General features: G+C 38.9%; 1 protein-coding gene and 1 pseudogene across 3 annotated transcripts in view; both read left to right on the top strand.

The window, feature by feature from the left end:
- Positions 1–26,551, top strand: part of HERC4 (HECT and RLD domain containing E3 ubiquitin protein ligase 4) — a 153,022-nt gene that overhangs the window by 52,657 nt on the left and 73,814 nt on the right. For all 3 annotated transcript variants that reach the window (XM_010375398.2, XM_010375392.2, XM_030940447.1), the window contains one exon: positions 4,784–4,944. In XM_010375398.2, the coding sequence (XP_010373700.1) occupies positions 4,784–4,944 (161 nt within the window). The remainder of the gene's footprint in view (positions 1–4,783; positions 4,945–26,551) is intronic.
- On the top strand, positions 7,889–8,861 carry LOC104671761 (annotated as a pseudogene).

Genomic DNA, 26,551 nt, shown 5'->3' with positions numbered 1-26,551 from the left:
CAAAGAAAAAAAAAAGCCTTGTGGGATTTTGATTGGTAATGCATTGAATCTCTAGGTTAATTTGGGGAAAAGTTGTTATCTTTATAATATTAACTTTTCTAATAATCAACTTCCAAACTTCTTTAATGTCTTATAATAAAGTGTTTTAAAATTTTCATCATAGAGGTCTTGTATATCTTTTCGTAGGTTCCTAGGTTCGTCTTTAATGGTATTATATTGTTATTTCCACTTTCTGAGGAATCACTGGCACGTAGAAATAGTTGATATTTACATATTGATTTTAAATACAGCCACCTTGCTAAACTCTTAATAAGTTACTCATGTACATAGTCCTATCATCTGTGAGTCAATTCAGTTCTGTTTTGTTATTTCTGTTATTTATACTTAATGTGTTTATATAATTGTATTAATATGCTGGTTAGGACACCATTATAATGTTTACTGTAAACATGTTTCCTTTCTGCGGGAAAACTTTCAATATTTCACAGTTAACTATAATGTTTGCTATTAAGATTTTTGTAGATAACCTGTATCAGACTGAGTAATTTCCCTTTTATTCCTAGTTTTTTTTTTTTTTATTGTGAATGGATGTTTTTAATGTTGTTTTTTCTGTATCGAAATGATTTATGATTTTTTTTCTTTAATCTGTTAATGTGTCATATTAATGGATTTTTTTTTCTAGTTAACAGCTTTGTTTTTCTGGAATAACTTCAGTTTGGTCAAGTATTATCCTTTTTAGTTAGTGCTGGGCTTGATTTGTGAATATTCTGTTTACTATTATTTATATTTCTGTTTATCAGTGAACTTGATCTATAATTTTTTTCTTATTATTCTTTTCACCAGATTTTATTATGAAGGTTTTCTAGTCTGATAAAATAACATTGAGGAAAGTACTTTTGTTTTCTAATTCTTGGAAACAGAACAGCTTGAAATGTTGGTAGAACTTGTCATTAAAGCCATTCGTGCCTAGCATTTTATTTTTTGGAATTTAAAAAACATTCTTCAATCTATTTAGTGGCTATGAGATAGCTTTTATTATTTCTTGAGTCAGTTATGTGAACGTTAATTTTTTTCTAAGAATTTTTTTCATTTTGCCTGAGTTTAAACTTATAGACATAGGCCAGGCGTGATGGCTCACACCTGTAATCCCAGCACTTTGGGAGGCCTGAGGCTGGCGGATCACCTGAGGTTAGGGGTTCATGACCATCCTGGCCAACATGGCGAAAAAACCCCATCTCTACTAAAAATAGAAAAATTAGCTGGGTGTGGTGGCACGTACCTATAATCCTAGCTACTGGGGAGGCTGATGAGACAGGAGAATCACTTGATCCCAGGAGGACGGAGGTTGCAGTGAGCTGAGATCGTGTCACTGCACTCCAGCCTGGGCAACAGAGCAAAAGTGCTGTCTCAAAAAATAAATAAATAAACTTATTTACATAAAATTTATAATGTCTATTGGTCTGTTGTACACAAACAATATGTCAGTGACATATAATAGTAAATGTTTATTTCTTACTTTGTGGTTCAGTAAAGTGGTTCATCCTCGGGCCTTGGGCTATCTGGAGCAGCTTTTATTTAGGCTAGAGATTGACTGGGGCAGTTCTGTTTCAGGCTGCCTCTTCACTAGGGTGACTTGATTCAGGCTGTGTTTCAGCTCGGGTGGCTTTGTTACATATCTCATTCTTGGGACTATACCAGAGGAGCAGTGGGCTGCCTCTGGGTATTCTTCTGATGGAGACAAATACACAAGAAGACAAACTCAACTGTGCATTACATTTCAGGCCTTCTGCTTGCATCACATTCACTGAAATCTCGTTGACCAAAAGCAAACTATATGGCCAAACCTAAAGTTAAGGTGTGGGAAATATAATATACAGCCCAACCACCATCAGGCTATAATGGGAATATGCGTGCTTAATACTACAGGGTAGTGAATTTAAATCATTTTTTTTTTTTTTTGAGACGGAGTCTCACTCTGTCGCCCAGGCCGTAGTGCAGTGGCGCGATCTTGGCTCACTGCAAGCTCCGCCATTCAGGTTCAAGTGATTCTCCTGCCTCAGCCTCCGGAGTAGCTGGGCCTACAGGTGCCCGCCACCTCGCCCGGCTAGTTTTTTGTATTTTTTTAGTAGAGACGGGGTTTCACCGTGTTAGCCAGGATAGTCTCGATTTCCTGACCTCCTGATCCGCCCGTCTCGGCCTCCCAAAGTGCTGGGATTACAGGCTTGAGCCACCGCGCCCGGCCTAAATCATTTTTTTAGGTGACATATTTGTTAGTCCTTTGTGAAATATCACAAATGATTTAATGTTATCCAGTTTTGTAATTCTTAATAGCCAAAATGTACATGATTTGAATAGTTATTCTTAGCTCTGTAAACCAGTTCTTTTCAGCAATTTTATTCATGTAATTGTTGGATCTGGGGTAAATTTTCGACTATTGAGTGAGATCTAAGGACTTAACCTAAACAGGAAATGTAAGTAGATATCTGGTATTTTGATCAGTTTAACTTCCAAGTAGTCAGTACTATAAGAAATATGTATTATTGGGCCGGGCACAGTGAGTGGCACAAGCCTGTAATCCCAGCACTTTGGGAGGCCAAGGTGGGCAGATCACAAGGTCAAGAGATTGAGACCATCCTGACCAACATGGTGAAACCCTGTTTCTACTAAAAATACAAAAATTAGCTGGGCATGGTGACACGTGCCTGCAGTCCCAGCTAGTCGGGAGGTTGAGGCAGGAGACTAACTTGAACCCAGGAGGCGGAGGTTGCAGTGAACCGAGATCATGCCACTGTACTCCAGCCTGGCAACAGAGTGAGACTCCGTCTCAAAAATAAATAATAAAATTTTAAAGAAAGAAATATGTATTATTTCCTTATTCAATAATTGTCAAAAACCTCCTGAACGAAGCAGTCAGGATTACCAAAATGTCAGCGCGTCAGTAGATGATCCAAAAGAAAAAGGTTTACATTCTAGTAGTATAAAGTGCTTTCAGCCTCTTACATCAAATCTAGAGCTTAAGGTAGTTCTGTTCATTCAGTGGCTCTGTGCCCCGCTTTATACTATAATCACACACATATATATGTGCATATATTTTTGAGACTGAGTCTTGCTCTGTTGCCCAGGCTGGAGTGCAATGGCACAATCTTGGCTCACTGCCACCTCTGCCTCCCAGGTTCAAGCAATCATCCTGCCTCAGCCTCCTGAGTAGGTGGGACTAGTATTGCAGTAATTTTCAAACTATTAATACATTCCTTTGAAGATGGCTGCTTCCTGAGGGAGAGTAGTAATCCGGCAGCCTAGCTAACTTGAAAACTCTTTTGAATCAAAACCCCTTTAAAATAACATGTGAGTTTGCCAGGATGTAAAGAGAACTCCCCCTGGTAAAAACAATAATTATTTAGCGAATAGTTCTTTGTTTTAGTAATTTTGTCTGGGCTTAGCTGGGCTGCTGTCATCTTAGCTGGCTTAGATGATCAATTGATGATCTGGCTAGGAGCTGGGAGTCTAGGATGGCCTTAGCTGGGGCAGTTTGTCTCTGTTCCAGATTGTAGATCATCCTTTAGCTGCTAACCGTGGTTTTTCTTATGATGGTAGAGCAGAATTCCTAAAGATAGTTAGGGAAAGAGTGTATAAGGCCACTAGGTTTTGGAGTTGATCTGTTTAGTGACATGAGCTAATTAATACATTACCCAGATTGGCAAATTCTTTCAGGGTAGCTCCAAAGTCAATTTAAACTAACAGCTTTGGTTTTCCAATTTCTTTGTTTTTGCCAGCAGTTGTTCCCAGCAACACTGGAAATCTCTTTCTCCATGTCTTAAATCCAAGTCCTAATCTATAGCTTGCTTTGGCCAGCAGAAACGACAGTGTCTCAGTTCTGAGCCTATGCCAAAGCAAGCTGTAGATTAGGACTTGGAAGTCTGCTCTACCATCATAAGAATAAACCACTGCAACAGTCATATTGTATAAGATATGGGTATGGGGAGAGGGATAATTTCAGCCACTTTTATAAACAGTATGCCACAAATGGCAAAGAGGTTTAGGGCAAGAGATGAGATCTAAGACCTGATAGAAACAAGGGTGAGACCTGGAGATGCCATGTCCTCTCAATAAAACGATCTCATGGATAGGGTACACAATGAAATACTTCCATGCTTGCATAAGGAGGCTTTTTCTGAGGAGTTGGATAGGTTTACTGAGTGGATTGGTGGGCCATCCTTAGCTTCAGTTCTGTGATTTCTTAGGTTTTCTTTCACTATTGTACCTCCGGAGGAGTTTTGGTGCATACATATAGAGATCATGTTCCTCAGAAGAAAGGAAACATTGTTTCTGTCATGCATAAGTGTATATAACAATCTTCTGATTGGTACTAGATTACTTCCCATTTCTTAGCCTAAAACTTCTTGGTGATGCCCAAATGGAGGACTTTCATAGACCACAGCTCTGGACTAGAACTTGGCAAGGGGAGTAGTGGGGGGACTTCCTTGAACAACATAGTTAGATGCTACTCTGGTGCTGAAGGGATTTCAGTATAGACCTGGGCCATTTAAAATTTAAACATTAGTGGAAATTTTCTGGACCATGCTCATGCAGCCTGTGTGATGCAGAATTCATTCTGTAGATTAAGGCTGTTAATGAATATTTATACAGAAGCTTTGGAACTACAATTGGTTTTATTAATTTATTTTTTGGAAAAAAAATACCTCTTAATATTTTCTCTGCTTTTGTCATTGTAAATTGTTGGAAAGTGAAATTAAGTCTGAGGTTTTCTATCATTTTACTCTAGGCAGCACACTTCTGCTTTTGTTCCTTCATCAGGACGAATTTACTCTTTTGGGCTTGGTGGTAATGGGCAGCTGGGAACCGGTTCAACAAGCAACAGGAAAAGTCCCTTTACTGTAAAAGGAAATTGGTACCCTTATAATGGGCAATGTCTACCAGATACTGGTAAGTTCTGTTATATTAATGCTTTCCTTCATCTATTAAAGTTCGTGTTAAAATGTTGCTCTTAAGTCGTGAAGATTTCTGCGAAAGAGTTCCAAGATACATTGTTAAGTGAAAACAGCAAAATACAGAACAATGTTTATGGTTATTTGATTTGCTTATATTTACTTGTAAGTGCATAAGGAAATTCTGGATAAGTAAAAGTTACTTACAGTGAGTGGGTCATGTGGGAACTAGGAGATGGCTAGATACCAGTGGGAGGGATTTTTTTTTGTTTGTTTTCTATTTTAAATTGTGGTAAAATATGCACAATGTAAAATTTACAGACTTAACCACTTTTTAATTAGCATTGAGTATATTCACGTTATTATGTAACCAATCTCCAGAACTCTTTTCATCTTGAGGAACTAAAACTGTATATGCATTAAACAACAACTCTCCATTCCCTTCTCTTCCTAGTAGCTTCCTAGTAGCTCTTCCTAGCCTGGCAACCACTATTCTACTTTCTGTCTCTATGGATTTGACTTAACACTAGGCTAGGTACCTCAAAGGAGTGAAATCGTATAGTAGTGTTTCTTTTTGTGACTCACTTATTTCACTAAGCATAATGTCCTCAAGGTTCATCTATGTTGTAGCACGTGTTAGAATTTCCTTCCTTTTTAAGCTGTATAATTCAGGCATACCTTGGAGATATTGTGGACTCAGTACCAAACCACTGCAATGAAGCAAATACTGCAATGAAGCAAATATGGTAATAAAGCAAATCACAAAATTTTCAGTATCCTAGTGCATATAAAAGTTTTGTTTATACTATATTTTAGTCTACTAAGTGTGCAATAATGACATTATGTCTTAAAAGACTATGTATATGCTTTAGTTTAAAAATATACTTTATTGCTTAATAATGCTCACACAGAGATGTGAAGTGAGCACATGCTGTTGGAAAAATGGTGCTGGTAGACTTGTTCTGTGCAGGGTTGCCCCGAACCTTCAATTTGTAAAAATCACAGTATCTGAGAAGCACAGTAAAGCAAAGCACAATAAAATGAGGCATGCGTGTGTTCTTATTATATGGATGTGGTTTGTGGCACCCAAAACAATTGCAATGGTAACATCAAAGATCACTGACCATAGATCACCATAAAAGAATGATAATGAAAAATATTGAAATATTGCAAGAATTGCTAAAGCTCATAAGGTTTACTGAATTTTTGATACTGAATTTTTACAAATTGAAGGTTTTTTGGACAACACTGCTTTGAGCAAGTCTATTGGCACCATTTTTCCGACAGCATATATACTCACTTTGTGTCTTTATGTCACATTTTGATAATTCTTAACAATATTTCAAAACTTTCATGTTGTTACTATATCTATAATGGTGATCTGTGATCAGTGATCATTAATGTAATTAATGTAATTGTTTTGGGGTGCCATGAACCTTACCTATATAAAACAACAAACTTAATTGATAAATGTGTATGTTCTGACTGCTCCACCAGCTGGTCATTCCCATCTGTCTCCTTTCCTTGGGCTTTCCTGCTCTTTGAGGCGCAACAGTGTTGAAATTAGGCCAGTTGATAACCCTACAGTGGCCTCTAAGTATATAGGTGAAAAGAAGAGTCACACATCTCTCACTTTAAATCAAAAGCTAGAAAGGATTATGTTTAGTGAAGAAGGCATGTCAAAAGCTGAGACAGACTGAAAGCAAGGCTTCTTGTGCCAGTTTTCCAAGTTGTTAATGCAATTTGAAGGAAATGTTAATGCTCTGGTGTATACATGAATGGTAAGAAAGTGAAAAACAGCCTTATTGCTGATATGGAGAAAATTTTAGTAGTCTGAATAGAAAATCAAACCCGCCACAACATTAGGATTAGCCAAAGTCTAATCCAGACCAAGATTCTAACTCTCTCCAAGTGTCTGAAGGCTGAGAGAGGTAAGAAAGCTGCAGAAAGAAAGGCTTGAAGCTAGCAAAGATTAGTTCGTGAAGTTTAAGGAAAGAAGCCATCTCCATAACATAAAAGTCCTGATGTATATGTTACAGCAAGTTATCTAGCATGTCTAGCTGAGGTAATTGATGAAAGTGGGTACGCTAAACAACAGATTTTCAATGTCAACAAAACAGCTTTCTATTGGAAGGAAATGTCCTCTACAACTTTTCTTTTATAGCTAAAAGAAGTAGTCAATGCCTGACTTCAAAGGACAGGCTGAATGTCTTTTACGGTCTAATGCATCTGGTGACTTTAGGTTGAAGCCAGTGCTTGTTTACCATTCTGAAAATGCCAGAGCCCTCAGGAATTATGCTAAATCTACTCTGCCTGTGTTCTATAAATGGAACAACAAAGCCTGGATGACAGCTCATCTGTTTACAGCATGGCATACTGAATATATTAATATGGGCTTAAGCCCACTGTTGAGACCCACTGCTGAGTAAAAAGATTGCTTTCAAAATATTGCTGCTTATTGACAATGCACTTGGTCACATCAGAGCTCAGATGGAGATATATATGGAGATTAATGTTTTCATGCCTGCTATTACAACATCCATTCTGCTGCCTTAGGAACAAGGAGTAATTTTGACTTTCAAGTTTTATTATTTAAGAAATACATTTCATAAGACTGTAGTTACCATATATAGTGATTCCTCTGATGGTTCTGGGCAAAGTAAATTGAAAACTTTCAAAGAATTCACCATTCCAGTTACTAAGAACATTTGTGAAGTGAGAGGATTGCTTGAAGCCAGGAGTTTGAGACCAACCTGGGCAACATAGTGAGACACTGTCTCTACAAAAAATAATTTTAAAATGCCAGGTGTGGTTGCACATGCTACTTGGGAGGCTTAGGCAAGAGGATTGCTTGAGCTTAGGAGTTGAAGGTTTACAGTGAGCTATGATCATACTAGTACACTCCAGCCTGGGTGACAGAGCAAGACCCTGTCTTTGATTCATGGGAGGAAGTCAAAATATCAACAATGATAGTTTAGAAGAATTTTATTCCAACCTTCATGGATGACTGAGGGGCTCAAGACTTCATTCAAAGAACTTAACTATAGATATGGTGGAAATAACAAGAGAACTAGAACTAAAGCCTGAAAATGTGACTGAATTGGTGCAATCTTACGATAAAAAATACCCCTCATCCAGTCCCAGGACATCTCAAAGCTTTGTAGAAAGAACAAAGAGCAATTTGCCAAGCTCCTGAAGCAGAAGAGGATCACCCTGGGATATACACAGGCCTATGTGGGGCTTACCCTGGGGGTTCTATTTGGGTAGGTGTTCAGCCCAACAACCATCTGCCTCTTTGAGGCTCAGCAGCTTAGCTTCAAGAACATGAGTAAGCGGCGGCCCTTGCTGCAGAAGTGGGTGGAGGAAGCTGACAACAATTAAAATATTCAGGAGATGCAAAGCAGAAACTCTCGTGCAGGCCTGAAAGAGAAAGCGAACCAGTATTGAGAACCTAGAGAATTTGTTCCTGCAGCGCCCGGAACCCACACTGCAGCAGATCAGTCACATCGCCCAGCAGCTTGGGCTCTAGAAGGATGTGATCTGAGTGTGGTTCTGTAACTGGTGCCAGAAGGGCAAGTGATTAAGCAGTGATTATGCACTATGAGAGGATTTTTGAGGCTGCTGGGTCTCCTTTCTCAGGGGCATCAGTGTCCTTTCCTCTGGCCTCAGGGCCCCATTTTGATACCCCAGGCTATGGGACCCCTCATTGCACTGCACTGCACTGTATTCCTCATTCCCTTGAGGGGGAAGCCTTTCCTCCTGTTTTCATTGCCACTCTGGGCTCTCCCATGCATTCAAACTGAGGTGCTTGCCCTTCTAGGAATGGGGTACAGGGAGACGGGGGAAGTTAGGGAAAGAGAACCTGGAGTCTGGGCAAGGACTTTTGGGATTAAGTTTTTCATTCAGTAAGGAGGGAATTGGGAACACAAAGGGTGGGGGCTGGGGAGTTTGGGGCAACTGGTTGGAGGAAAGGTGAAGTTCAGTGATGCTCTTGATTTTAATCTCCATATCATGTATCACTTTTTTCTTAAAGAAGCCTGGGATACAGTAGGTAGAGAGAGAAAAAAAGAAAAATACTCCTCATCCATTTGTGTTTTATGGATGAGCAAAGAACGTGTTTTCTTGAGATGGAACCTACTGCTGGTGAAGATGCTATGAACATTATAGAAATGACAACAAAGTATTTAGAATATTCCATAAACTTAGTTGACAAATCTGCAGCAGGGGTTGAGAGGCTTAACTTTACTTTTGAAAGCAGTTCCGTGGGTAAAATGCTATCACACAGCATCTGCTGGTATAGAGAAATCTTTTATGAAGAGAAGTCAATCAGTGTAGCAAACTTTGTTGCTGTCTTAAGAAGTCAATCAATGTAGCAAACTTTGTTGCTGTCTTAAGAAATTGCCACAGCTACCCCAGCCTTCAGCAGTCACCACCCTGATCAACATTGACACCATCAACATTGACACTGAGGCGAGACCCTCCATCAACAAAAAGATGAAGACTTGCTGAGGCTCAATTGATTATTCGCATTTTTTAGCAATAAAGTGATTTTAAATTAAGTTATATGGATTTTTTTTAAGATACAATGCTATTGCACACTTAATAGACTACAGTATATTGGCCTGGGCACAGTGGCTCATGCCTGTAATCCCAGTGCTTTGGAAAGCCAAGGCAAGAGAATCACTTGAGGCCAGGAGTTTGGGACCAGCTGAGGCCACATAGACCCTTGTCTCTATAAAAGAAAAAAAGAAAAACCAACTGTGTCAATGGACTACGGTATCATGTAAACATCCTTTTTTTTTTTTTTTTTTTTTTTTTTTTTTTTTTTAATGAGATAGAGTCTTGCTCTGTCACCCAGGCTGGAAGTGCAGTGGTGCAATCTTGGTTTACTACAACCTCCACCTTATGGGTTCAAGTGATTCTCGTGGCTTAGTCACCCTAATACCTAGGATTTCAGGTACGCACCACCACATCTGGCTAAATTTTTTAGTATTTTTAGTAGAGACAAGGTTTCAACATGTTGGCCAGTCTGGTCTCAAATTTCTGGCCTTATGTGATCTGCCCACCTTGGCCTCCTAAAGTGCTGGGATTACAGGCATGAACCACTGCACCCAGCTTAGTATAAACATACTTTTATGTGCACTATTAAACCAAAAATTTGTGTGACTTGCATTATTGCAATATTTGCTTTATTGCGGTTGTCTGGAACCAAACCCTAAATACCTTTGAGGTATGCTTATACCACATTTTGTTTATCTATTTATATGTCAGTGGACAGTTGGGTTGTTTCCACCTTTTGGCTGTTGTGAATAATGCTGCTATGGATATAGGTGTACAGGTGTCTCTTTGAGATCCTGCTTTTAGTTCTTTTTGGTATATACAGGAGTTAATTATTTTCTATTTTTTAAGAATTTGAACTCTTTGAATCTACTGCTTATTAAAAATATTTAAAAATTTTGACCTAGAAGTGGACTCAGCACATAAGGACCATTTTCCACATCCATATGATTACATCTCCAACCAGTCAGCAGCATCCATTCTCCTGCCTGCCAAACTATCCTTGAAAAACCCTAGCCTCCAAATTTCTGGGAGGACTGATTTGAGTAATAAAACTCAAGTCTCCCATTTAAAAACAACAAAAAATTTTTTAACTAGAAGGGAAGCTGCTGCCCTGTAGGCAGAAGACCCAGGCCTAACAGGATTTATCACTTGCTGAATAAAGAGCCCTTGGGCTTTGAATAAACATCAACAATAGACAGGAATTAGTCTCCCCGTGCCTTGGGTGAGACCCAGTACTGTCAGATGTGATCCAGCACAGTCTTAGCAGTGGTGGCCATGAGAGTGCTTGCATCACCTCTACCCCAACTCTTAAGAATCTCAGCACAGAGAGAGAGAGAGAGAGAGGGGAAACTTCATTTGTTTGGGGGAGAGTAAGGGAGAAGAATAAGAGACTCTGCCTAGTAATCCAGGGAATTCTCCGAGATCTTACCCGGGTTCACCAAGGCAGTATCTCTATGAGTTGGCAAGAGTCACAGTTTTGCTGGGCATGGTGGTGTGTGCATGTAGTCCCAACTACTTAGGAAGCTGAGACAGGAGGATCACTTGGACTCGGGAGCTCTGGGCTGTAATGTGCTCTGCTGATTGGGTGTCCAAACTAAGTTTGACATTAATACAGTGATTTCCTGGGAGTGGGGGGCCACCAGATTGCCTAAGGAGGGGTGAACTGGCTCAGGTTGGAAATGGAGCAGGTCAAAACTCCCATGCTGATCAGTAGTAGGATTGTGCCTGTGAATAGCCGCTGCACTCCACCCTGGGCAACCATAGTGTGACACTGTCTCTTTAAAAAAAAAAAAATGTGTTACTGGGCTTGGAGTGTCCACTAATGCTCATGGCTGCAGTGACTGAAGAATTGAGATAGTTGCACTCAATTCCTTTTGAATACTTGGAATGCCTTCCCAAGAAGTTCAGATACAAACAAATACAGACTGCAAAGAATAGAATAAATACCTAACTCTTCAATGCTTAGACATCAACGAAAATTTAGAAGCATCAAGATCCAGGAAAACATGACCTCACCAAACCAACGAAATAAGGCACTAGTGACCAAACATGAAGAGACAAAGCTACGTGACTTTTCAGAGATTCAGAACAGCTGTTTTGAGAAATCTCAACTAAACTGAAGATAAACAGAGAAGTCCAGAATCCTATCAGATAAATTTAACAGAGATCGAAACAATGGTAAAATATCAAAGAGAAATTCTAGAGTTAGAAATTTAATTGACAACCTGGAGAATGCATCAGAGGCTCTCAACAGCAGAAGATCAAACAGAAGAAAGAATTAGCATGAAGACATGCTATATGAAAATATACAGAGTTGACAAAAGACAAGAGTGAAATACTCCCACAGGATCTAGAAAATAGCCTCAAAAGGGCAATTCTGAGGGTTATTGGCCTTAAAGAGGAGGTAGAAGGAGAGAGAGGGATAGAAAGTTTATTTAAAAGCTAATAATTAGACCTTTTCAATCCTAAAGAAAAATCAGTATTCAAGTGCAAGGTTATAGAACACCAAGCGGATTTAACCCAAATAAGACTATCTCAAGACATTTGATAATCAAACTAAAACTCCCAAAGGTCAGGGATAAAGAAAGGATCTTAAAAGCAGCAAGAGAAAAGAAACAGCATACAATGGGGCTCTAGTACATCTAGCAGCAGACTTCTCAGTGGAAACCTTACAGAATAGGAGAGAATGGCATGACATACTTAAAGTGCTAAAGGAAAATAGCATTTATCCCAGAATATTATATCCAGTGAAAATATCCTTCAGATGTGAAGGAGAAATAAAGACTATCCCAGACAAACAAAAACCGAGGGGTGGCCGGGCATGGTGGCTCATGCCTATAATCGCAGCACTTTGGGAGGCTGAAGCGGGCGGATCACCTGAGGTCAGGAGTTCGAGACCAGCCTGGCCAACATGGCGAAACCCCGTCTCTACTAAAAATAAAAATTTTAAAATTAGCTGGGCATGGTGGCTGGCGCCTGTAATCCCAGCTACTCAAGAGGCTGAGGCAGGAGAATCGCTTGAACCCAGGAGATGGAGGGGGTTCCATCAATAGCAGACCTGTTCTATAAGAAATGCTAAAGGGAATTTTTCATTGTGAAGGAAAGGGACATTAATGAACAATAACAAATCAACTGAAGATACAAAAGTCACTGGTAATAGTACACACACAAATATAAAATAACACTAGTGGTGTACAGACTACTCATCTTGAGTAAGAAGACTAAAATATCAGATCAAAAATAATAACTACAGCAACTTGTAAAGACATATACAGTATAATAAGATATAAATAGGTGTAACAAAATTAAAGAGCAGGGGAAAAGACGATGAAGTGTAAAGTTTTTATCAGTTTTCTCTTTGCTTATTTGTTTTTGTTATGAGAGTAGACTTGTCATCAGTTAAGATGTTATTTGCAAGCCTGGTAACCTCAGATCAGAAAACAGGAGGCAAGAGGATTGCTTGAACCCAGGAGTTTGAGACCAACCTAGGCAACATAGTGATACCCCATTTCTATAAAATATAAAAATTATGCTGGCATCGTGGCACATGCCCATAGTCCTGGTTATTTGGGAGGCTGAGGTAGGAGGACTGTTTGATCCAGGAGGTTGAGGCTGCAGTGAGCCATGATTGTGCCAGTGCACTTCAGTATGGGCAATAGAGCAAGACCATGTCTCAAAAAACAAAATTAATAGATGCACAGAAAATTAAAAAAAAAAAAAGGAAATTAAAACATACCACCAGAGAAAGTCACATTCACAAAAAGGAAGATAAGAAGGAAGAGAAGACCATAAAACAAGAAAGCAAATTTTACAATGTCAGGAATGAGTCCTTATTAACAATAACATTTAGTAAACGGACTAAACTGCCCAGTCAAAAGACACCGAGTGGCTGGCTGGATGAAAAAACAAGACCCAGTGATCTGCTCCCTCCAAAGAAACACACTTCACCTCTGAAGAAACATACACTGAAAATAAAGGAATGGAAAAAGATATTCCATGCAAATGGAAACCAAAAAGAGGAGTAGCTATACTTTTATCAGACAAAACAGATTTCAAGACAAAAAGTATAAGAAGATATAGAAGGTCATTGTATAATGATAAAAGGATTAGTTCAACAAGAGGATATAACAGGTATAAATATATGTACACCCAACACTAGAAAACCCAGATGTACAAAGCAAATATTAGAGCTAACAAGAGAAACAGACCCTAATAAAATTACAGCATAATATTGGCATAAAAACAGACACATGGACCAATGGAACAGAACAGAGAATTCAGAAATAAATTCACATATGTACAGTGAATTCATTTTGGGCAAGGGCGCCAAGGACATACATTGGAAAAAGGATATTCTTTTCAATAAATGGTACTGGGAAACCTGGATATCCATATGCGGAAGAATGAAACTAGACCCCTCATATAGTTAGGCTTTGTGTCCCCACCCAAATCTCATCTTGAATTATAATCCCTATAATCTCCATGTATCAATGGAGAGACCCGGTGGAGGTAATTGAATCATGGAAGCGGTTTCCTCCATACTCTTCTTGTGATAATGAGTGAGTTTTCACAGGATCTGATTGTTTTATAAGGGGCTCTACCCCACTTTGCTCAACACCTCTCCTTCCTGCCACCTTGTGAAGAAGGTGCTTTGCTTCCTCTTCACCTTCTGCCATGATTGTAAGTCTCCTGAGGCCTCCCCAGCTATGCTGAACTGTGAGTCAATTAAACCTCTTTCCTTTATAAATTACCCAGTTTCAGGCAGTTATTTATAGTAGCATGAAAACAGATGAATACACCCCTATCTCTCACTATATACAAAAAGCATGTACAAATGAAATAAAAACTTAAATCTAAGACCTGAAACTATTATAAGAAAGCTGAGGAAACTCTCCAGTACATTGGTCTGGGCAAAAATTTCTTGAGTGATACCTCGCAAGCACAGGCAACCAAAGCAAAAGTGGACAGATGAGATCACATCAGATTAAAAAGCTTCTACACAGCATAGGGAACAAGAAGGTGAAGAAGCAACTCACAGAATGGGAGAAAATATTTGCAAACTACCCGTTTGATAAGGAATTGATAACCAGAATATATAAAGAGCTCAAACAACTCTATAGGAAAAATCTAATAATCTCTTTATAAAATGGGCAAAAGATCTGAATAGGCATTTCTCAAAAGAAGGTATACAAATGGCTAACAGGTATATGAAAGGTACTCAGCATCATTAGAGAAATGCAAATCAAAACTAAAATGAGGTATTATCTCACTCTGGTTAAAATGGCTTTTGTCTAAAAGATGAGCAATAACAAATGCTGGCAAGGATATGGAGAAAAGGGAACCCTTGTACATAGTTGGTAGGAATGTAAATTAGTACTGCCACTATGGAGAACACTATGGAGATTCCTTAAAAAGACTAAAAATAGAACTACCATATGATCCATTGCTCAGTATATACCCAAAATAAAGGAAATCTGTACATCACAGAGGTGTTTGCACTCCCATGTTTACTGCAGCGCTATTCACAATAGCGAGGATTTGGAATCAATTTGAGTGTTCATCAACAGACATGGATAAAGAAAATGTGGTGTATATATACAATAGAATACTATTCAGCCATAAAAAAGAATGAGATCCTGTCTTTTGCAACAATATGAGAACTGGAGGACATTATGTTAAGTGAAATAGCCAGCACAGAAAGACAGTTACATGTTCGCACTTGGTGGTGGAAGCTAAAAATTTAAACAATTGTACTCATAAAGATAGAAAATAGAATGATGGTTACCAGAGGCTGGGAAGGGTAGTGGGGTAAGGGGAGAAAATAAGGGTAGTTAATAAGTACAAAGATGTAGTTAATAGAATGAATAAGACCTAGTATTTCATAGCACAACAGAGTGACTACAATCAAGAATAATTTGTTGTACATTTAAAAATAACTAAATTTATTATTGGAACATTTGTAACACAAAGAAATGATAAGTGCTTGAGGGTATGGATACTCCATTAATTCTCATGTGATTTTTACACATTGTATGCCTGTATCAAAATGTCTCATGTATCCCATAAATATATATACCTCCTGTGTACTCATTAAAATAAGGCCAGGTGTGGTGGATCAGGCCTGTAATCCCAGCACTTTGGAAGGCCAAGGTGTGCGGATCACTTGAGGTCAGGAGTTTGAAACCAGCCTGGCCAACTTGGTGAAACTCTGTCTCTACTAAAAATACAAAAAATTAGCTGGGTGTGGTGGCAGACACCTGTAGTCCAAGCTACTCAGGAGGGTGAGACAGGAGGATCGCTTAAACCCAGGAGGCAGAGGCTGCAGTGAGCCGAGATTGCGCTACTGCACTCCAGCCTTGGCAACAGAGTGAGACTCCATCTCAAAAAAAAAAAAAAAAAAAAAAAAAAAAAAAAAAAAAAAAATTAAAAAAATTAAACATTTTAAATTTGCCTTTTATATCCTTGCTGCTTTAGCCAAATTTGTATATGCCTATTTTTTTATCTATTATTTTTGTAGCTCTGATTATTTTTTCATTGATGTTAATTTGCTGCTTAAATAGTTGGAAATATTTGGATGCTGTTTTCTCATTCATTTTTTTGACAACCTGAAACCAAGATGTCCTTCTTTTTATATATATATATTTTTTGCTATCTCAAACTTCCTTAGAATTGTCTTCTTATTTATCTGTTGATGGAAACCAGAATCATGATTTTCTATGAAGTGATGCAAAAGTTGAGTCACGTGTGTGTGGTGTGTTAGTAGATTTTATCTATTCACAGTGACGAGGATACTATGAAGGTTGACATTTGTAAAGGTCCAGTGCTTTTTATTGTAAATAATCTTGATGATTTTTTTTTATAATTAAAAAGATTTTTCAGTTATGCTAATATTTAACAAAGGTCACCATTACTTAGGAATGCATTTTGGCACTTGGAAACTGCAGACCTTGAGATTATTTGCATTAGAATGGAGAAGGAGTTGATGTTTTAAAATAAGTCGTTTTTGCTGCAGTTTAGTTTCATCAAAAAATTGTGATACATTGTAGCCAAAAGGTGGAAACAACGCATGTCCATCAGCAGATGAATGAATGAAAAAAATACCATATATGTCTATAGTGGAATAGTATTCAGCCATATAAAGGAATGAAATTCTCATACATTATGCAACGTGTATGAATCTGGAGAACATTATGTGGGGTGAAAGACAGACACAGAAGGACAGATATATGAGTCTACTGATAAGAGGTATCTAGAACAACCAAATTCATAGACAGAAATAGTGGTTACCAGTTTCTAGAGGGAGGAGGGAATGGAGAGTAATGGGTTTCTGTTTTCAAGATGAAGTTCTAGAAATGGTTAGTGGTGCATGTATGTGTAGTGGTGAATGTAGTTGCACAACATTGTGAATATACTTGCTACCACTGAATTGTGCAGTTAAAATGGTTAAAATTGTAATTTTTATGTATATTTTGTGATAAATTGTGTAAAAATTGATCATCTTTTTGCACTGTACTCAAGCTGTATAGGATAAAAACTAGTTACATATGAATTTAATTTACCAATTCTAGCCCTTCCAAAGGTTAAACTCATGGCCTCCAGCATGAATTACATTTTAATCATAAACTATCTGTGTGGCCAATGCCATGGGTAAACAAGCGGACTTTTTTATTTTTTTAAATACAAGGTCTTGGCCGGGCGCGGTGGCTCAAGCCTGTAATCCCAGCACTTTGGGTGGCTGAGACGGGCGGATCACGAGGTCAGGAGATCGAGACCATCCTGGCTAATACGGTGAAACCCCGTCTCTACTAAAAAATACCAAAAAAACTAGCCGGGCGAGGTGGCGGGCGCCTGTAGTCCCAGCTACTGGGGAGGCTGAGGCAGGAGAATGGCGTAAACCCGGGGGGTGGAGCTTGCAGTGAGCTGAGATCTGGCCACTGCACTCCAGCCTGGGCGACAGAGCGAGACTCCATCTCAAAATAAATAAATAAATAAATAAATAAATAAATAAATACAAGGTCTCACTCTGTTGCCCAGGCTAGAGTGCTGTGACATGATCACAGCTCACTGCAACCTCAACCTCCCAGGCTCAAGCAGTCCTTTCACCTCAGCCTCCTAAGTAGCTGGGACTACAGGTGCTTGCCACCACACCTAGCTAATTTTTAAATTTTCTTTGTAGAGACGGGGTCTCACTATGTTGCCCAGGCTAGTGTTGAACTCCTGGATTCAAGTGATCCTCTTGCCTTGGCGTCCCAAAGTGCTGGGATTACACGTAAGGGATTACACTGCACCCAGCTGACAAGAGGACATCTTAATAGCCAGAATATTCCTTTGGTTTAGAGATTATTATCTCCCTGGAGCCAGGCAAGGGGCACACCTTTCTTTAAAATGTGTAAAGTTTAAATAACTATATTAGTTTGCTAGAGTTGCTTGTAATAAACTACCACAAACTCAGTGGCTTGAACAATACAAATTTATTGGCTCACTATTCTGCAGACTAGAAGTCCGAATTTAGAGTTGCTTCCTTCTGAAGGCTGTAAGAAGAATCTGTTACATGTGTCTTTCCTAGTTTCTGGTGGTTTGCTGTCAATCTTTGGCATTCCTTGGCTTGTAGACCTTGGCCTTCTTTGTGTACGTTTCTGTGTCCAAATTCCCCCTTTTATAAGGACACAAATCATATTGGGTTATGGACCTACGCTATTCCATTATGACCTTAACTAATTACATCTGCAGTGACCTTATTTCCAAATAAGATCATATTCTGAGATATTAGGGATTAGGATTTCAACATACAGTATTTTTTTCTTTTTTCTTTTTCCTTTTTTTTTTTTTTTTTTTTTTTTGAGACAGAGTCTGGCTCTGTTGCCAGGCTGGAGTGCAGTGGCATGACCTCGGCTCACTGCAGCCTCCACCTCCCAGGCTCAAGCGATCCTCCCACCTCAGCCTCCTGAGTAGCTGGGACTACAGGTGCATGCCACCATACCCAGTTAACTTTATGTATTTTTTGTAGAGATGGGGTTTTACCATGTTGCCCAGCATGTTCCCCAATTTCTGAGCTCAAACAATCTGCCTACCTGGGCTTCCAAAGTGCTGGGATTACAGGCATGAGCCACTGTGCCTCGCCCAATATGCAAAGTTTTAGGAGACCCGGTTCAATCCATAGCAATACCCCAGACCTGCTGAGCTAACCTTTACTGCACAGAGGGTATCCTCAGCATCACCCCTGTTAGTACAGGCAAACTTTGTTCCTTCAGATGACTTATTGGATGGTGTGATGGCTTCCACCTGTAACCCCAGCACTTTGAGAGGCTGAGGCAGAAGGATTGCCTGAGGATAGGAGTCCAAGACCAGCCTGGGCAACATAGTGAGGTCCTGTCTCTATAAAAGAAAAAAAAGTGACTTGTCATACCTGATTAACCATCATTCTCAAATATAACACTTCAGATAAGTCTTTGGTTGCATAATGGATTTTTTCAGTTATATTCTAGTAGGAAAGGGAACATACTCTTATTGAACCTTTGTAAATAATCATATTACTAATAAAGGAAGGGAGACTCAGTAAGAGATGAAATTCTGGACATCAGTGAGAATCAGGTATCATTTTTAATTAGTTCCTTTTAGTTTACCAAAGCAGAGTTTATGAAATTGTGGATTAGATAACTTTAGAAAGGAAAAATGAGCACAAAATCAAAATTAAACATGCAAACATGTAACCATAATAAAATTTTCTTCATCAGTGCATTCTTTCTTACGTGATGAATTCTTATTCTGCTGGACCTTGGGTTAGCAGTTTCATGAAATGTCTGCTTCTCAACTAACAAAAAAGATTATGAGAAATCCTAATGCATTTCACTGCTACATTTTGAAAGTTACATAAGAGAGATCTCTTCAGAACCCTATACCTAAGTGTCTTTTCTTTGATACATACATTGTTTCACATACCTGATGGAATCCTTTTAACAAGGCTCTGAAACTCTATTGCTGAAAACACAAACTGGTCTGTAGCTTGTAGGAGAGTCTTCGGGCAAGCATCAGAGCAGACAAAAACTACCAATAGGTAACAGAGGCTTAAAATAACTGTGGCTAGTTTATTACTGATAATTATCAAATGATATGATCTGATGAAGATTCATAGTAAGAATAATAATGTTTCCAAAGATGATGATTAGGCCTATTTTCAAGGAACTCAGTGACTCTTACGTCTGATATGTAAATATAGCTGAATATAATCATTTATAGACAAAAACGAAATCTTGAGATACAGCATTATCTTGAGATCTAATATACCAGGTATACACAAGAATATCAAAAGATCCAGCAAGTCTGGGATCAAGCCTAGATATATTTTTATTATTTTATTTTATTTTATTTTTATAAAACTCCGTAGGCAGCCGGGAGCAGTGGCTCATGCCTGTAATCCCAGCATTTTGGGAGGCCGAGATGGGTGGATCACTAGAGGTCAGGAGTTTGAGACCAACATGGTGAAACCCTGTCTCTACTAAAAATACAAAAATTAGCCGGGCATGGTGGCGCACACCTGTAGTCCCAGCTACTCGTTGGGGCTGAGACAGGAGAATCACTTGAACCCGGGAGGAGGAGGTTGCAGTGAGCTGAGATTGCGCCATTGCACTTTATCCTGGGCGACAAGAGTGAAACTCCATCACAAAAAAAAAAAACAACTCCATGGGTAAGCCTGAAGAACATCCCCTTTTGAGAACTGGCATAGAATATGTGAATTAGAAACAATAAGGTTAGAGAACCACTGGCATAAGTGAGAATTAGAGCAGTAACGTTGTGCCAGAAAACATTTTAAATAATAACTGAAATTAGAACTGGATAGCACTATACTTTTTTTTTTTTTTTTTTAATTGAGGCGGAGTGTCACTCTTTTGCGCAGGCTGGAATACAGTGGCACGATCTTGCCTCAGTGCAGCTTCCGCCTCCCGGGTTCAAGCAATTCTCCTGCCTCAGCCTCCTGAGTAGCTGGAATTAGAAGCAGCGCCACCACACCCAGCTAATTTTTTGTATTTTCAGTAGAGATGGGGTTTCACCATTTTGGCCAGGCTGGTCTCAAACCCCTGACCTCAGGTGATCCACCTGCCTTGGCTTCCCAAAATGCTGGGATTACAGGCATGAGCCACCATGCCTGGCCTGTGTGATTTTTAATTGTATTATTATTTATTGGGAGCTTTTGGGGTTTCTTAAAAAAATATTTTCCAGTGGAGTGCAGTGGCTCACGCCTGTAATCCCAGCACTTTGGGAGGCTGATGCGAGTGGATCATGAGGTGAAGAGATCAAGACCATCCTGGCCAACATGGTGGAATCCCCGTCTCTACCAAAAATACAAAAATTAGCTAGGCGTGGTGCCGCACACCTATAGTCCCAGCTACTCGAGAGGCTGAGGCAGGAGAATTGCTTGAACCTGGGAGGCAGAAGTTGCAGTGAGCCGAGATCACGCCACTGCACTCCAGCCTGGCGACAGAGCGAGACTTCATCTCAGAAACAAAGAAAAGTATTTTCTATCCATGGTTGGTTGAATCTGCAAATATGGAACCTATAGATACGGAGGGCTGACTATGTTTCTTCTGCCTCTTACAAGAGCACAAGTCATGGTGGATTAGGGCCTAATTTCCAAAAAGAGGAAATTTATGTTACTAAGAAACCTGCAAAAATTATTACCCTCTTTAGTATCAAAGAAATGCAAATTTGAAAAGCAAGAAGATAGTAAATAAAATAAATAAAGCCTAATTTTAATAACCACCTCTTTAATGCCCTTATCTCTAAATACAGTCACATTCTGAGGTACTCAGGGTTAAAGCTTCAGATCTATTTCGGTGGAGGATACAGTTCAGCTCATCACAGGAAGGCAAAAATCAAATAAGTATGAGAGGAAATGTGGATACTTCATTAAGATATAATCATAGGTGCTTGAGAAATAATAGTTACCTATTTTACTAAAGTGACATAAATATAGATGATAATATGATTGAAAATAATTTTAGCTGTTTTGTAAGTCAGGAGCCTTTGTTCTTTTTTCCTCTTAAATTTAAAGAACAATAAAATCAACATAAAGCATAGAATATTATTTTAATAAAACAGATTATTTGCTATCTAGCAGATTACACAAAAAGTAAAGAGGAACATTTTTATCATAGGTATTTATCAGTAAACCAAGGGAGCAGGTCCTTCAAAATGGAGTGAACTTTGCTAAGATGTTAACCATTTTATAGCTTCTTTCAGACTCAGGTATAAACTGAGGAAAATAAAATTCATTTCCCCACTTGTATCTTTAGTTGTGCTCTTTAATATTCTGGAACAAACTGACATTTTACTTGAGTTCAGTATTTCTGTCTCACAGGGTTCTTGAAGTCAAAATGATTTTCTTTTTGTTTTGAGATGGAGTCTTGCTCTGTTACCCAAGCTGGAGTGCAGTGGAGCAATCTCAGCTGACTGCAAGCTCTGCCTCCTGGGCTCATGCCATTCTCCTGCCTCAGCCTCCCAAATACCTGGGACTACAGGCACCTGCCACCATGCCCAGCTAATTTTTTTTTTTTTTTTGTATTTTTAGTAGAGATGGGGTTTCACTGTATGTCTCAATCTCCTGACCTCGTGATCCACCCGCCTTGGGCTCCCAAATTGCTGGGATTACAGGCGTGAGCCACCGTGCCTGGCCAGTCAAAATGATTTTCATATTAATACTAAGATGTTTTCTATGCTAAATGTAGTGCATTCAATATTGTTCATCTTCAAATAAAAAAGTATTTTTTAAGTTTCTCAATTTTAAGTTCTAATACGTTAAGTATTAATGATTTTAACCCATGTAAACAAAGCCCTTTGGAGTCCTGAGTAAGTGCTAAGAGTGGAAAGGGACCCCCAGACCATCAAAACTACTCGTTTTCCTTGTTAAACAAAAGCACATACACAATTGTATCTCTATCAGTGTTTTGCTTCTAAATAGGCGTACAATTTACAGAATTGTAAATAGCTCAAAGACAGTGAAAGGTGGAGATCATCCTAAACAGTGCACTAATCAAGACTCTGTTTTTTGTGGGGTGGGGTGTTCTATTTCAAGGTCTTCAAAATTTCCCTGACAATGTATTTTGTAAAGAAGAAGAAGAAAGCTGTCCAGCCTGGATTGCAGCGACGTGATCACAGCTCACTCCACCCTCAACCTCTTGGACTCAGACTACAGGCATGCGCCACCACGCCTAACTAGTTTTTAATTTTCCTTTTGCAGAGATGAGGACTTGCCATGTTGTCCAGGCTGGTCTTGAACTCCTGGGCTCAAGTGATCCTCCTACCTTGGCTTCCCAAAGTGCTGGGATTATAGGTATGAGCTACTGTGCCCAGCGGAGAGGAATTTTAAGGACACTTTCAGATAGAGAAAAAGTGGCAAAATTGTTTAGAGTGTGTATTACAGGTAGAAGATATGATGCCTATTCATACACATTGAAACAAGGCATCACTATTCTTTAGATAAGGGGGGAAAATTACTTGACACTTGAAAATTGGGGACAAAAAGATCAGTTTAGATCCTAATGTCACAATATGTACTAAGATAAACTATAAATGAATTAAAGAGTAAAAGCTTCTTAAGAAAATACGAGTTGAGGATGGGAAAAGCCTTTCTCAGCATGTATGCTATGAAAGTTATAAAGAATTAGATAAATTTGTTTAAATGGAAAAGTAAATGCTCTGTGAGTCAAAATTAAGCAAATAATTATTTGGAAAAAAATGTTTGTAACAATTACAACCTAAGGTTAATATCCTGACTATCTAAAGTGCTCATATATATTAATGAAAAAAAAATAAGACATCTAATAGATAAGTAAGACAAACACATAAAATAAAGGAAATGGAATTTCCTAAAAGAAGAAATTTATATTACTAAGAAGCATGCAAAAATTATTACCTTCTTTAGTATCAAAGATATGCAAATTTGAAAAGCAGGAGGATATTAAATAATTGTAAAAGATCAAGCATTAATCCTTTCTTTCCTGTTATAAGGTAACTATATAATAGGGAAAAACTAATGCTTCAGCTACAACATGAAGTAATCTTAACACATCATTTTTCAACCTACAATGAATGAATTCTGTAAGCAATGAGCATCAATGCCTGCTTGCTACCACCACAAAAAAGAACTCAGTGAAAATTCTTCTCAAAGGAATTATGTGTTTCCTGATGGAACTACTCTCCTGCCTCCATGTAGTAGTTTTACTGAAATGATCAAATGGTGATTTAAACCTATCTAGATTCAACCACCAATTTGCAGAACAGAAGACCAAGCCAAATGTTAGGAGAAATCACAAAGATAAAGTCAGCAAAATCCAGTCTGCTTAAAGTTGTATAGGACAAATGACTAGGTTTCTCAAACTTTTTTGAGTAGTGATTAAAAGGAAATTAAGGGTAGGACGCAGTGGCCCACACCTGTAATCCCAGCACTTTGGGAGGCTGAGGTGGGCAGATCACTTGAGATCAGGAGTTCGAGACCAGCCGGGCCAAAATGGTGAAACCCTGTCTCTACTAAATACAAAAATTAGGTGTGGTGGTGGGCGCCTATAATCTCAGCTACTCAGGAGGCTGAGGTTGCAGTAAGCCGAGATCATGCCTCTGCACTCCAACCTGGGCGACAGAGTGAGACCTGTCTCAAAAAATAAAAATAAGACCAGGTGCAGTGGCTCACGCCTGTAATCCCAGCACTTTGGGAGGCCAAGGTGGGCGGATCACCTGAGGTTGCGAGTTCAAGACCAGCCTGACCAACATGGAGAAACCCCGTCTCTACCAAAAATACAAAATTAGCCAGATGTGGTGGCCCATGCCTGTAATCCCAGCTAATTGGGAGGCTGAGGTGGGAGAATCGCTTGAACTTGGGAGGTGGAGGTTGCAGTGAACCGAGATCGCGTCACTGCACTCCAGCCTGGGTGACAAGAGCGAAACTCCATCTCATAAATAAATAAATAAATAAAATTTAAAAAGGAAATTAAGGAAAGTTAACTTTTGGTGCCTAACTCAGCCTCCAGAAACCCATTCATGCGCTGTAGATTAGTCAACCATCCTGTAGGGAATTGTTTATAGAGGGCACAGTCGCATTTTAAGAGGAAATAAATAACATCCTACTAAATCTTTTGAGGAAATGAGCAATTCCATGTAGATTTGTGAGGATTATGTAGAAAAAAGATTTTAGGTTGAATAATTGGCTTATTTAATAGAGATTTACCCTTTTATTCTTAAAAGTTGTTAAAAGGCCTTAGGGCATTCTTGTAACTTCTCGAAAATTTGATAGTAATTATGAAATTATCGTTCTAAACTCTGAAGCTCATTTTTGGTATAACCTAGATAAAAATTGTATATTTGTTTGGACAGGTATTTACTGATTTCTTTTTACAAATAAAACATTGTGCTTGGTTGTAGGGAATAATCAAGGAAATTGACATGTGGTCATTTCCTTGAAAAGAATGGATAATTCTATAGCAGCCATGGTCACAAATAATACAAGGTGAAGAATTAGTCAACTAAGGGATGGGAGTAGGTTAACAGAGATAGACTGTGTACTCGCCCAGCAATATTTTTGGTAATAGATACTCTTTCCAGTTTGGGGAGCAGAAGAAAAGAAGAAGGAGGAGGCCTGGAATATCTTTTTCAAAAGAAACTTTGTTGCCCTTTCCTTATTCCTAATAAATGTGCGTATTAATGTATACACTTTGGAGCCTAATTTGGTTTTTACTGACAAATAGCTGCCAACGAAGAGCTGTATGAGCTGTATGTATTACCTTGTACACCTATATTGAAAAAAAAGTAGTTTTGCATTATGAAGTATTTACTCCAGAAGTTTTCATTTTTGTTTGTTGTTTCTTTTTAAGAATAATTTTTTTTTTTTAAGAGATGGGTCTTGCTATGTTGCCCTTGCTGGAGTGCAGTGACTATTCACAGTTGCAGTCATAGCATACTGCAGCTTTGAACTGGGCTCAAGCCATCCTTCTGCCTCACCTTCCCAAGTAGCTGGGACTACAGGCACGTGCCACTGTAGCCCAGTTCAAAAATAAATATTCTTTTTTTTTTTTTTTTTTTTTTTTTGACATGGAGTCTTACTCTCTGACCCAGGCTGGAGTGCAGTGGGGCAATGTCAGCTGACTGCAACCTCCACCTCCTAGGTTCAAACGATTCTCCTGTCTCAGTCTCCCAAGTAGCTGGGATTACAGGCACACACCACCATGCTTGGCTAATTTTTGTATTTTTAGTAGAGATGGGGTTTCACTTATATTGGCCAGGCTGGCCTCGAACTCCTGACCTCAAATGATCCTCCTGCCTCAGCCTCCCAAAGTGCTGGGATTACAGACGTGAGCCACTGTGCTTCGCCAAGAATAAATATTCTTTTTTTTTTTTTTTTTTGAGGCGGAGTCTCGCTCTGTTGCCCGGACTGGAGTGCAGTGGCCAGATCTCAGCTCACTGCAAGCTCCGCCTCCCGGGTTTACGCCATTCTCCTGCCTCAGCCTCCCGAGTAGCTGGGACTACAGGCGCCCGCCACTTCGCCTGGCTAGTTTTTGTATTTTTAGTAGAGATGGGGTTTCACCGTGTTAGCCAGGATGGTCTCGATCTCCTGACCTCGTGATCCGCCCGTCTCGGCCTCCCAAAGTGCTGGGATGAATAAATATTCTTAATTTTTATTTTCTTATGGCTATCTTTTATAGCTTTCATTCTTTTTTTTTTTTTTTTTTAATCATCTTTGGTTTAAACTGAAATATACTGAGATGCAGATTAGAAAACTCTTTTTTTCTTTCTTGGTGCAGAGCAGAAGAAAGGCTTGTAAACTTCACCAAATGCTGCTTATGCTTGTGGGATTGTTTAATGTTCTTCATTTGGTCAGTGGGGATAAGTCCCCAGATAAGTCCCCATAGCAGTCAGAATATTTCAAGTCACTTTATATCATGAAGTCCATGAATGGGAGGCCTTATTAAATAAGATGATTTTGTGAAAATCTAATGGCATATTGATGCTCTGAAATACGTTGTATAAATCTTGGCTTTTAATTTTTTACATTTTTATTA

This window comes from Rhinopithecus roxellana, chromosome 11 (assembly GCF_007565055.1).
Source record: "Rhinopithecus roxellana isolate Shanxi Qingling chromosome 11, ASM756505v1, whole genome shotgun sequence".
In the NCBI taxonomy this organism is placed as follows: Eukaryota; Metazoa; Chordata; class Mammalia; order Primates; family Cercopithecidae; genus Rhinopithecus; species Rhinopithecus roxellana.
The sequence above is the reverse complement of the archived record's forward strand: the minus strand, read 5'-3'. Positions and strand labels throughout refer to the sequence as shown.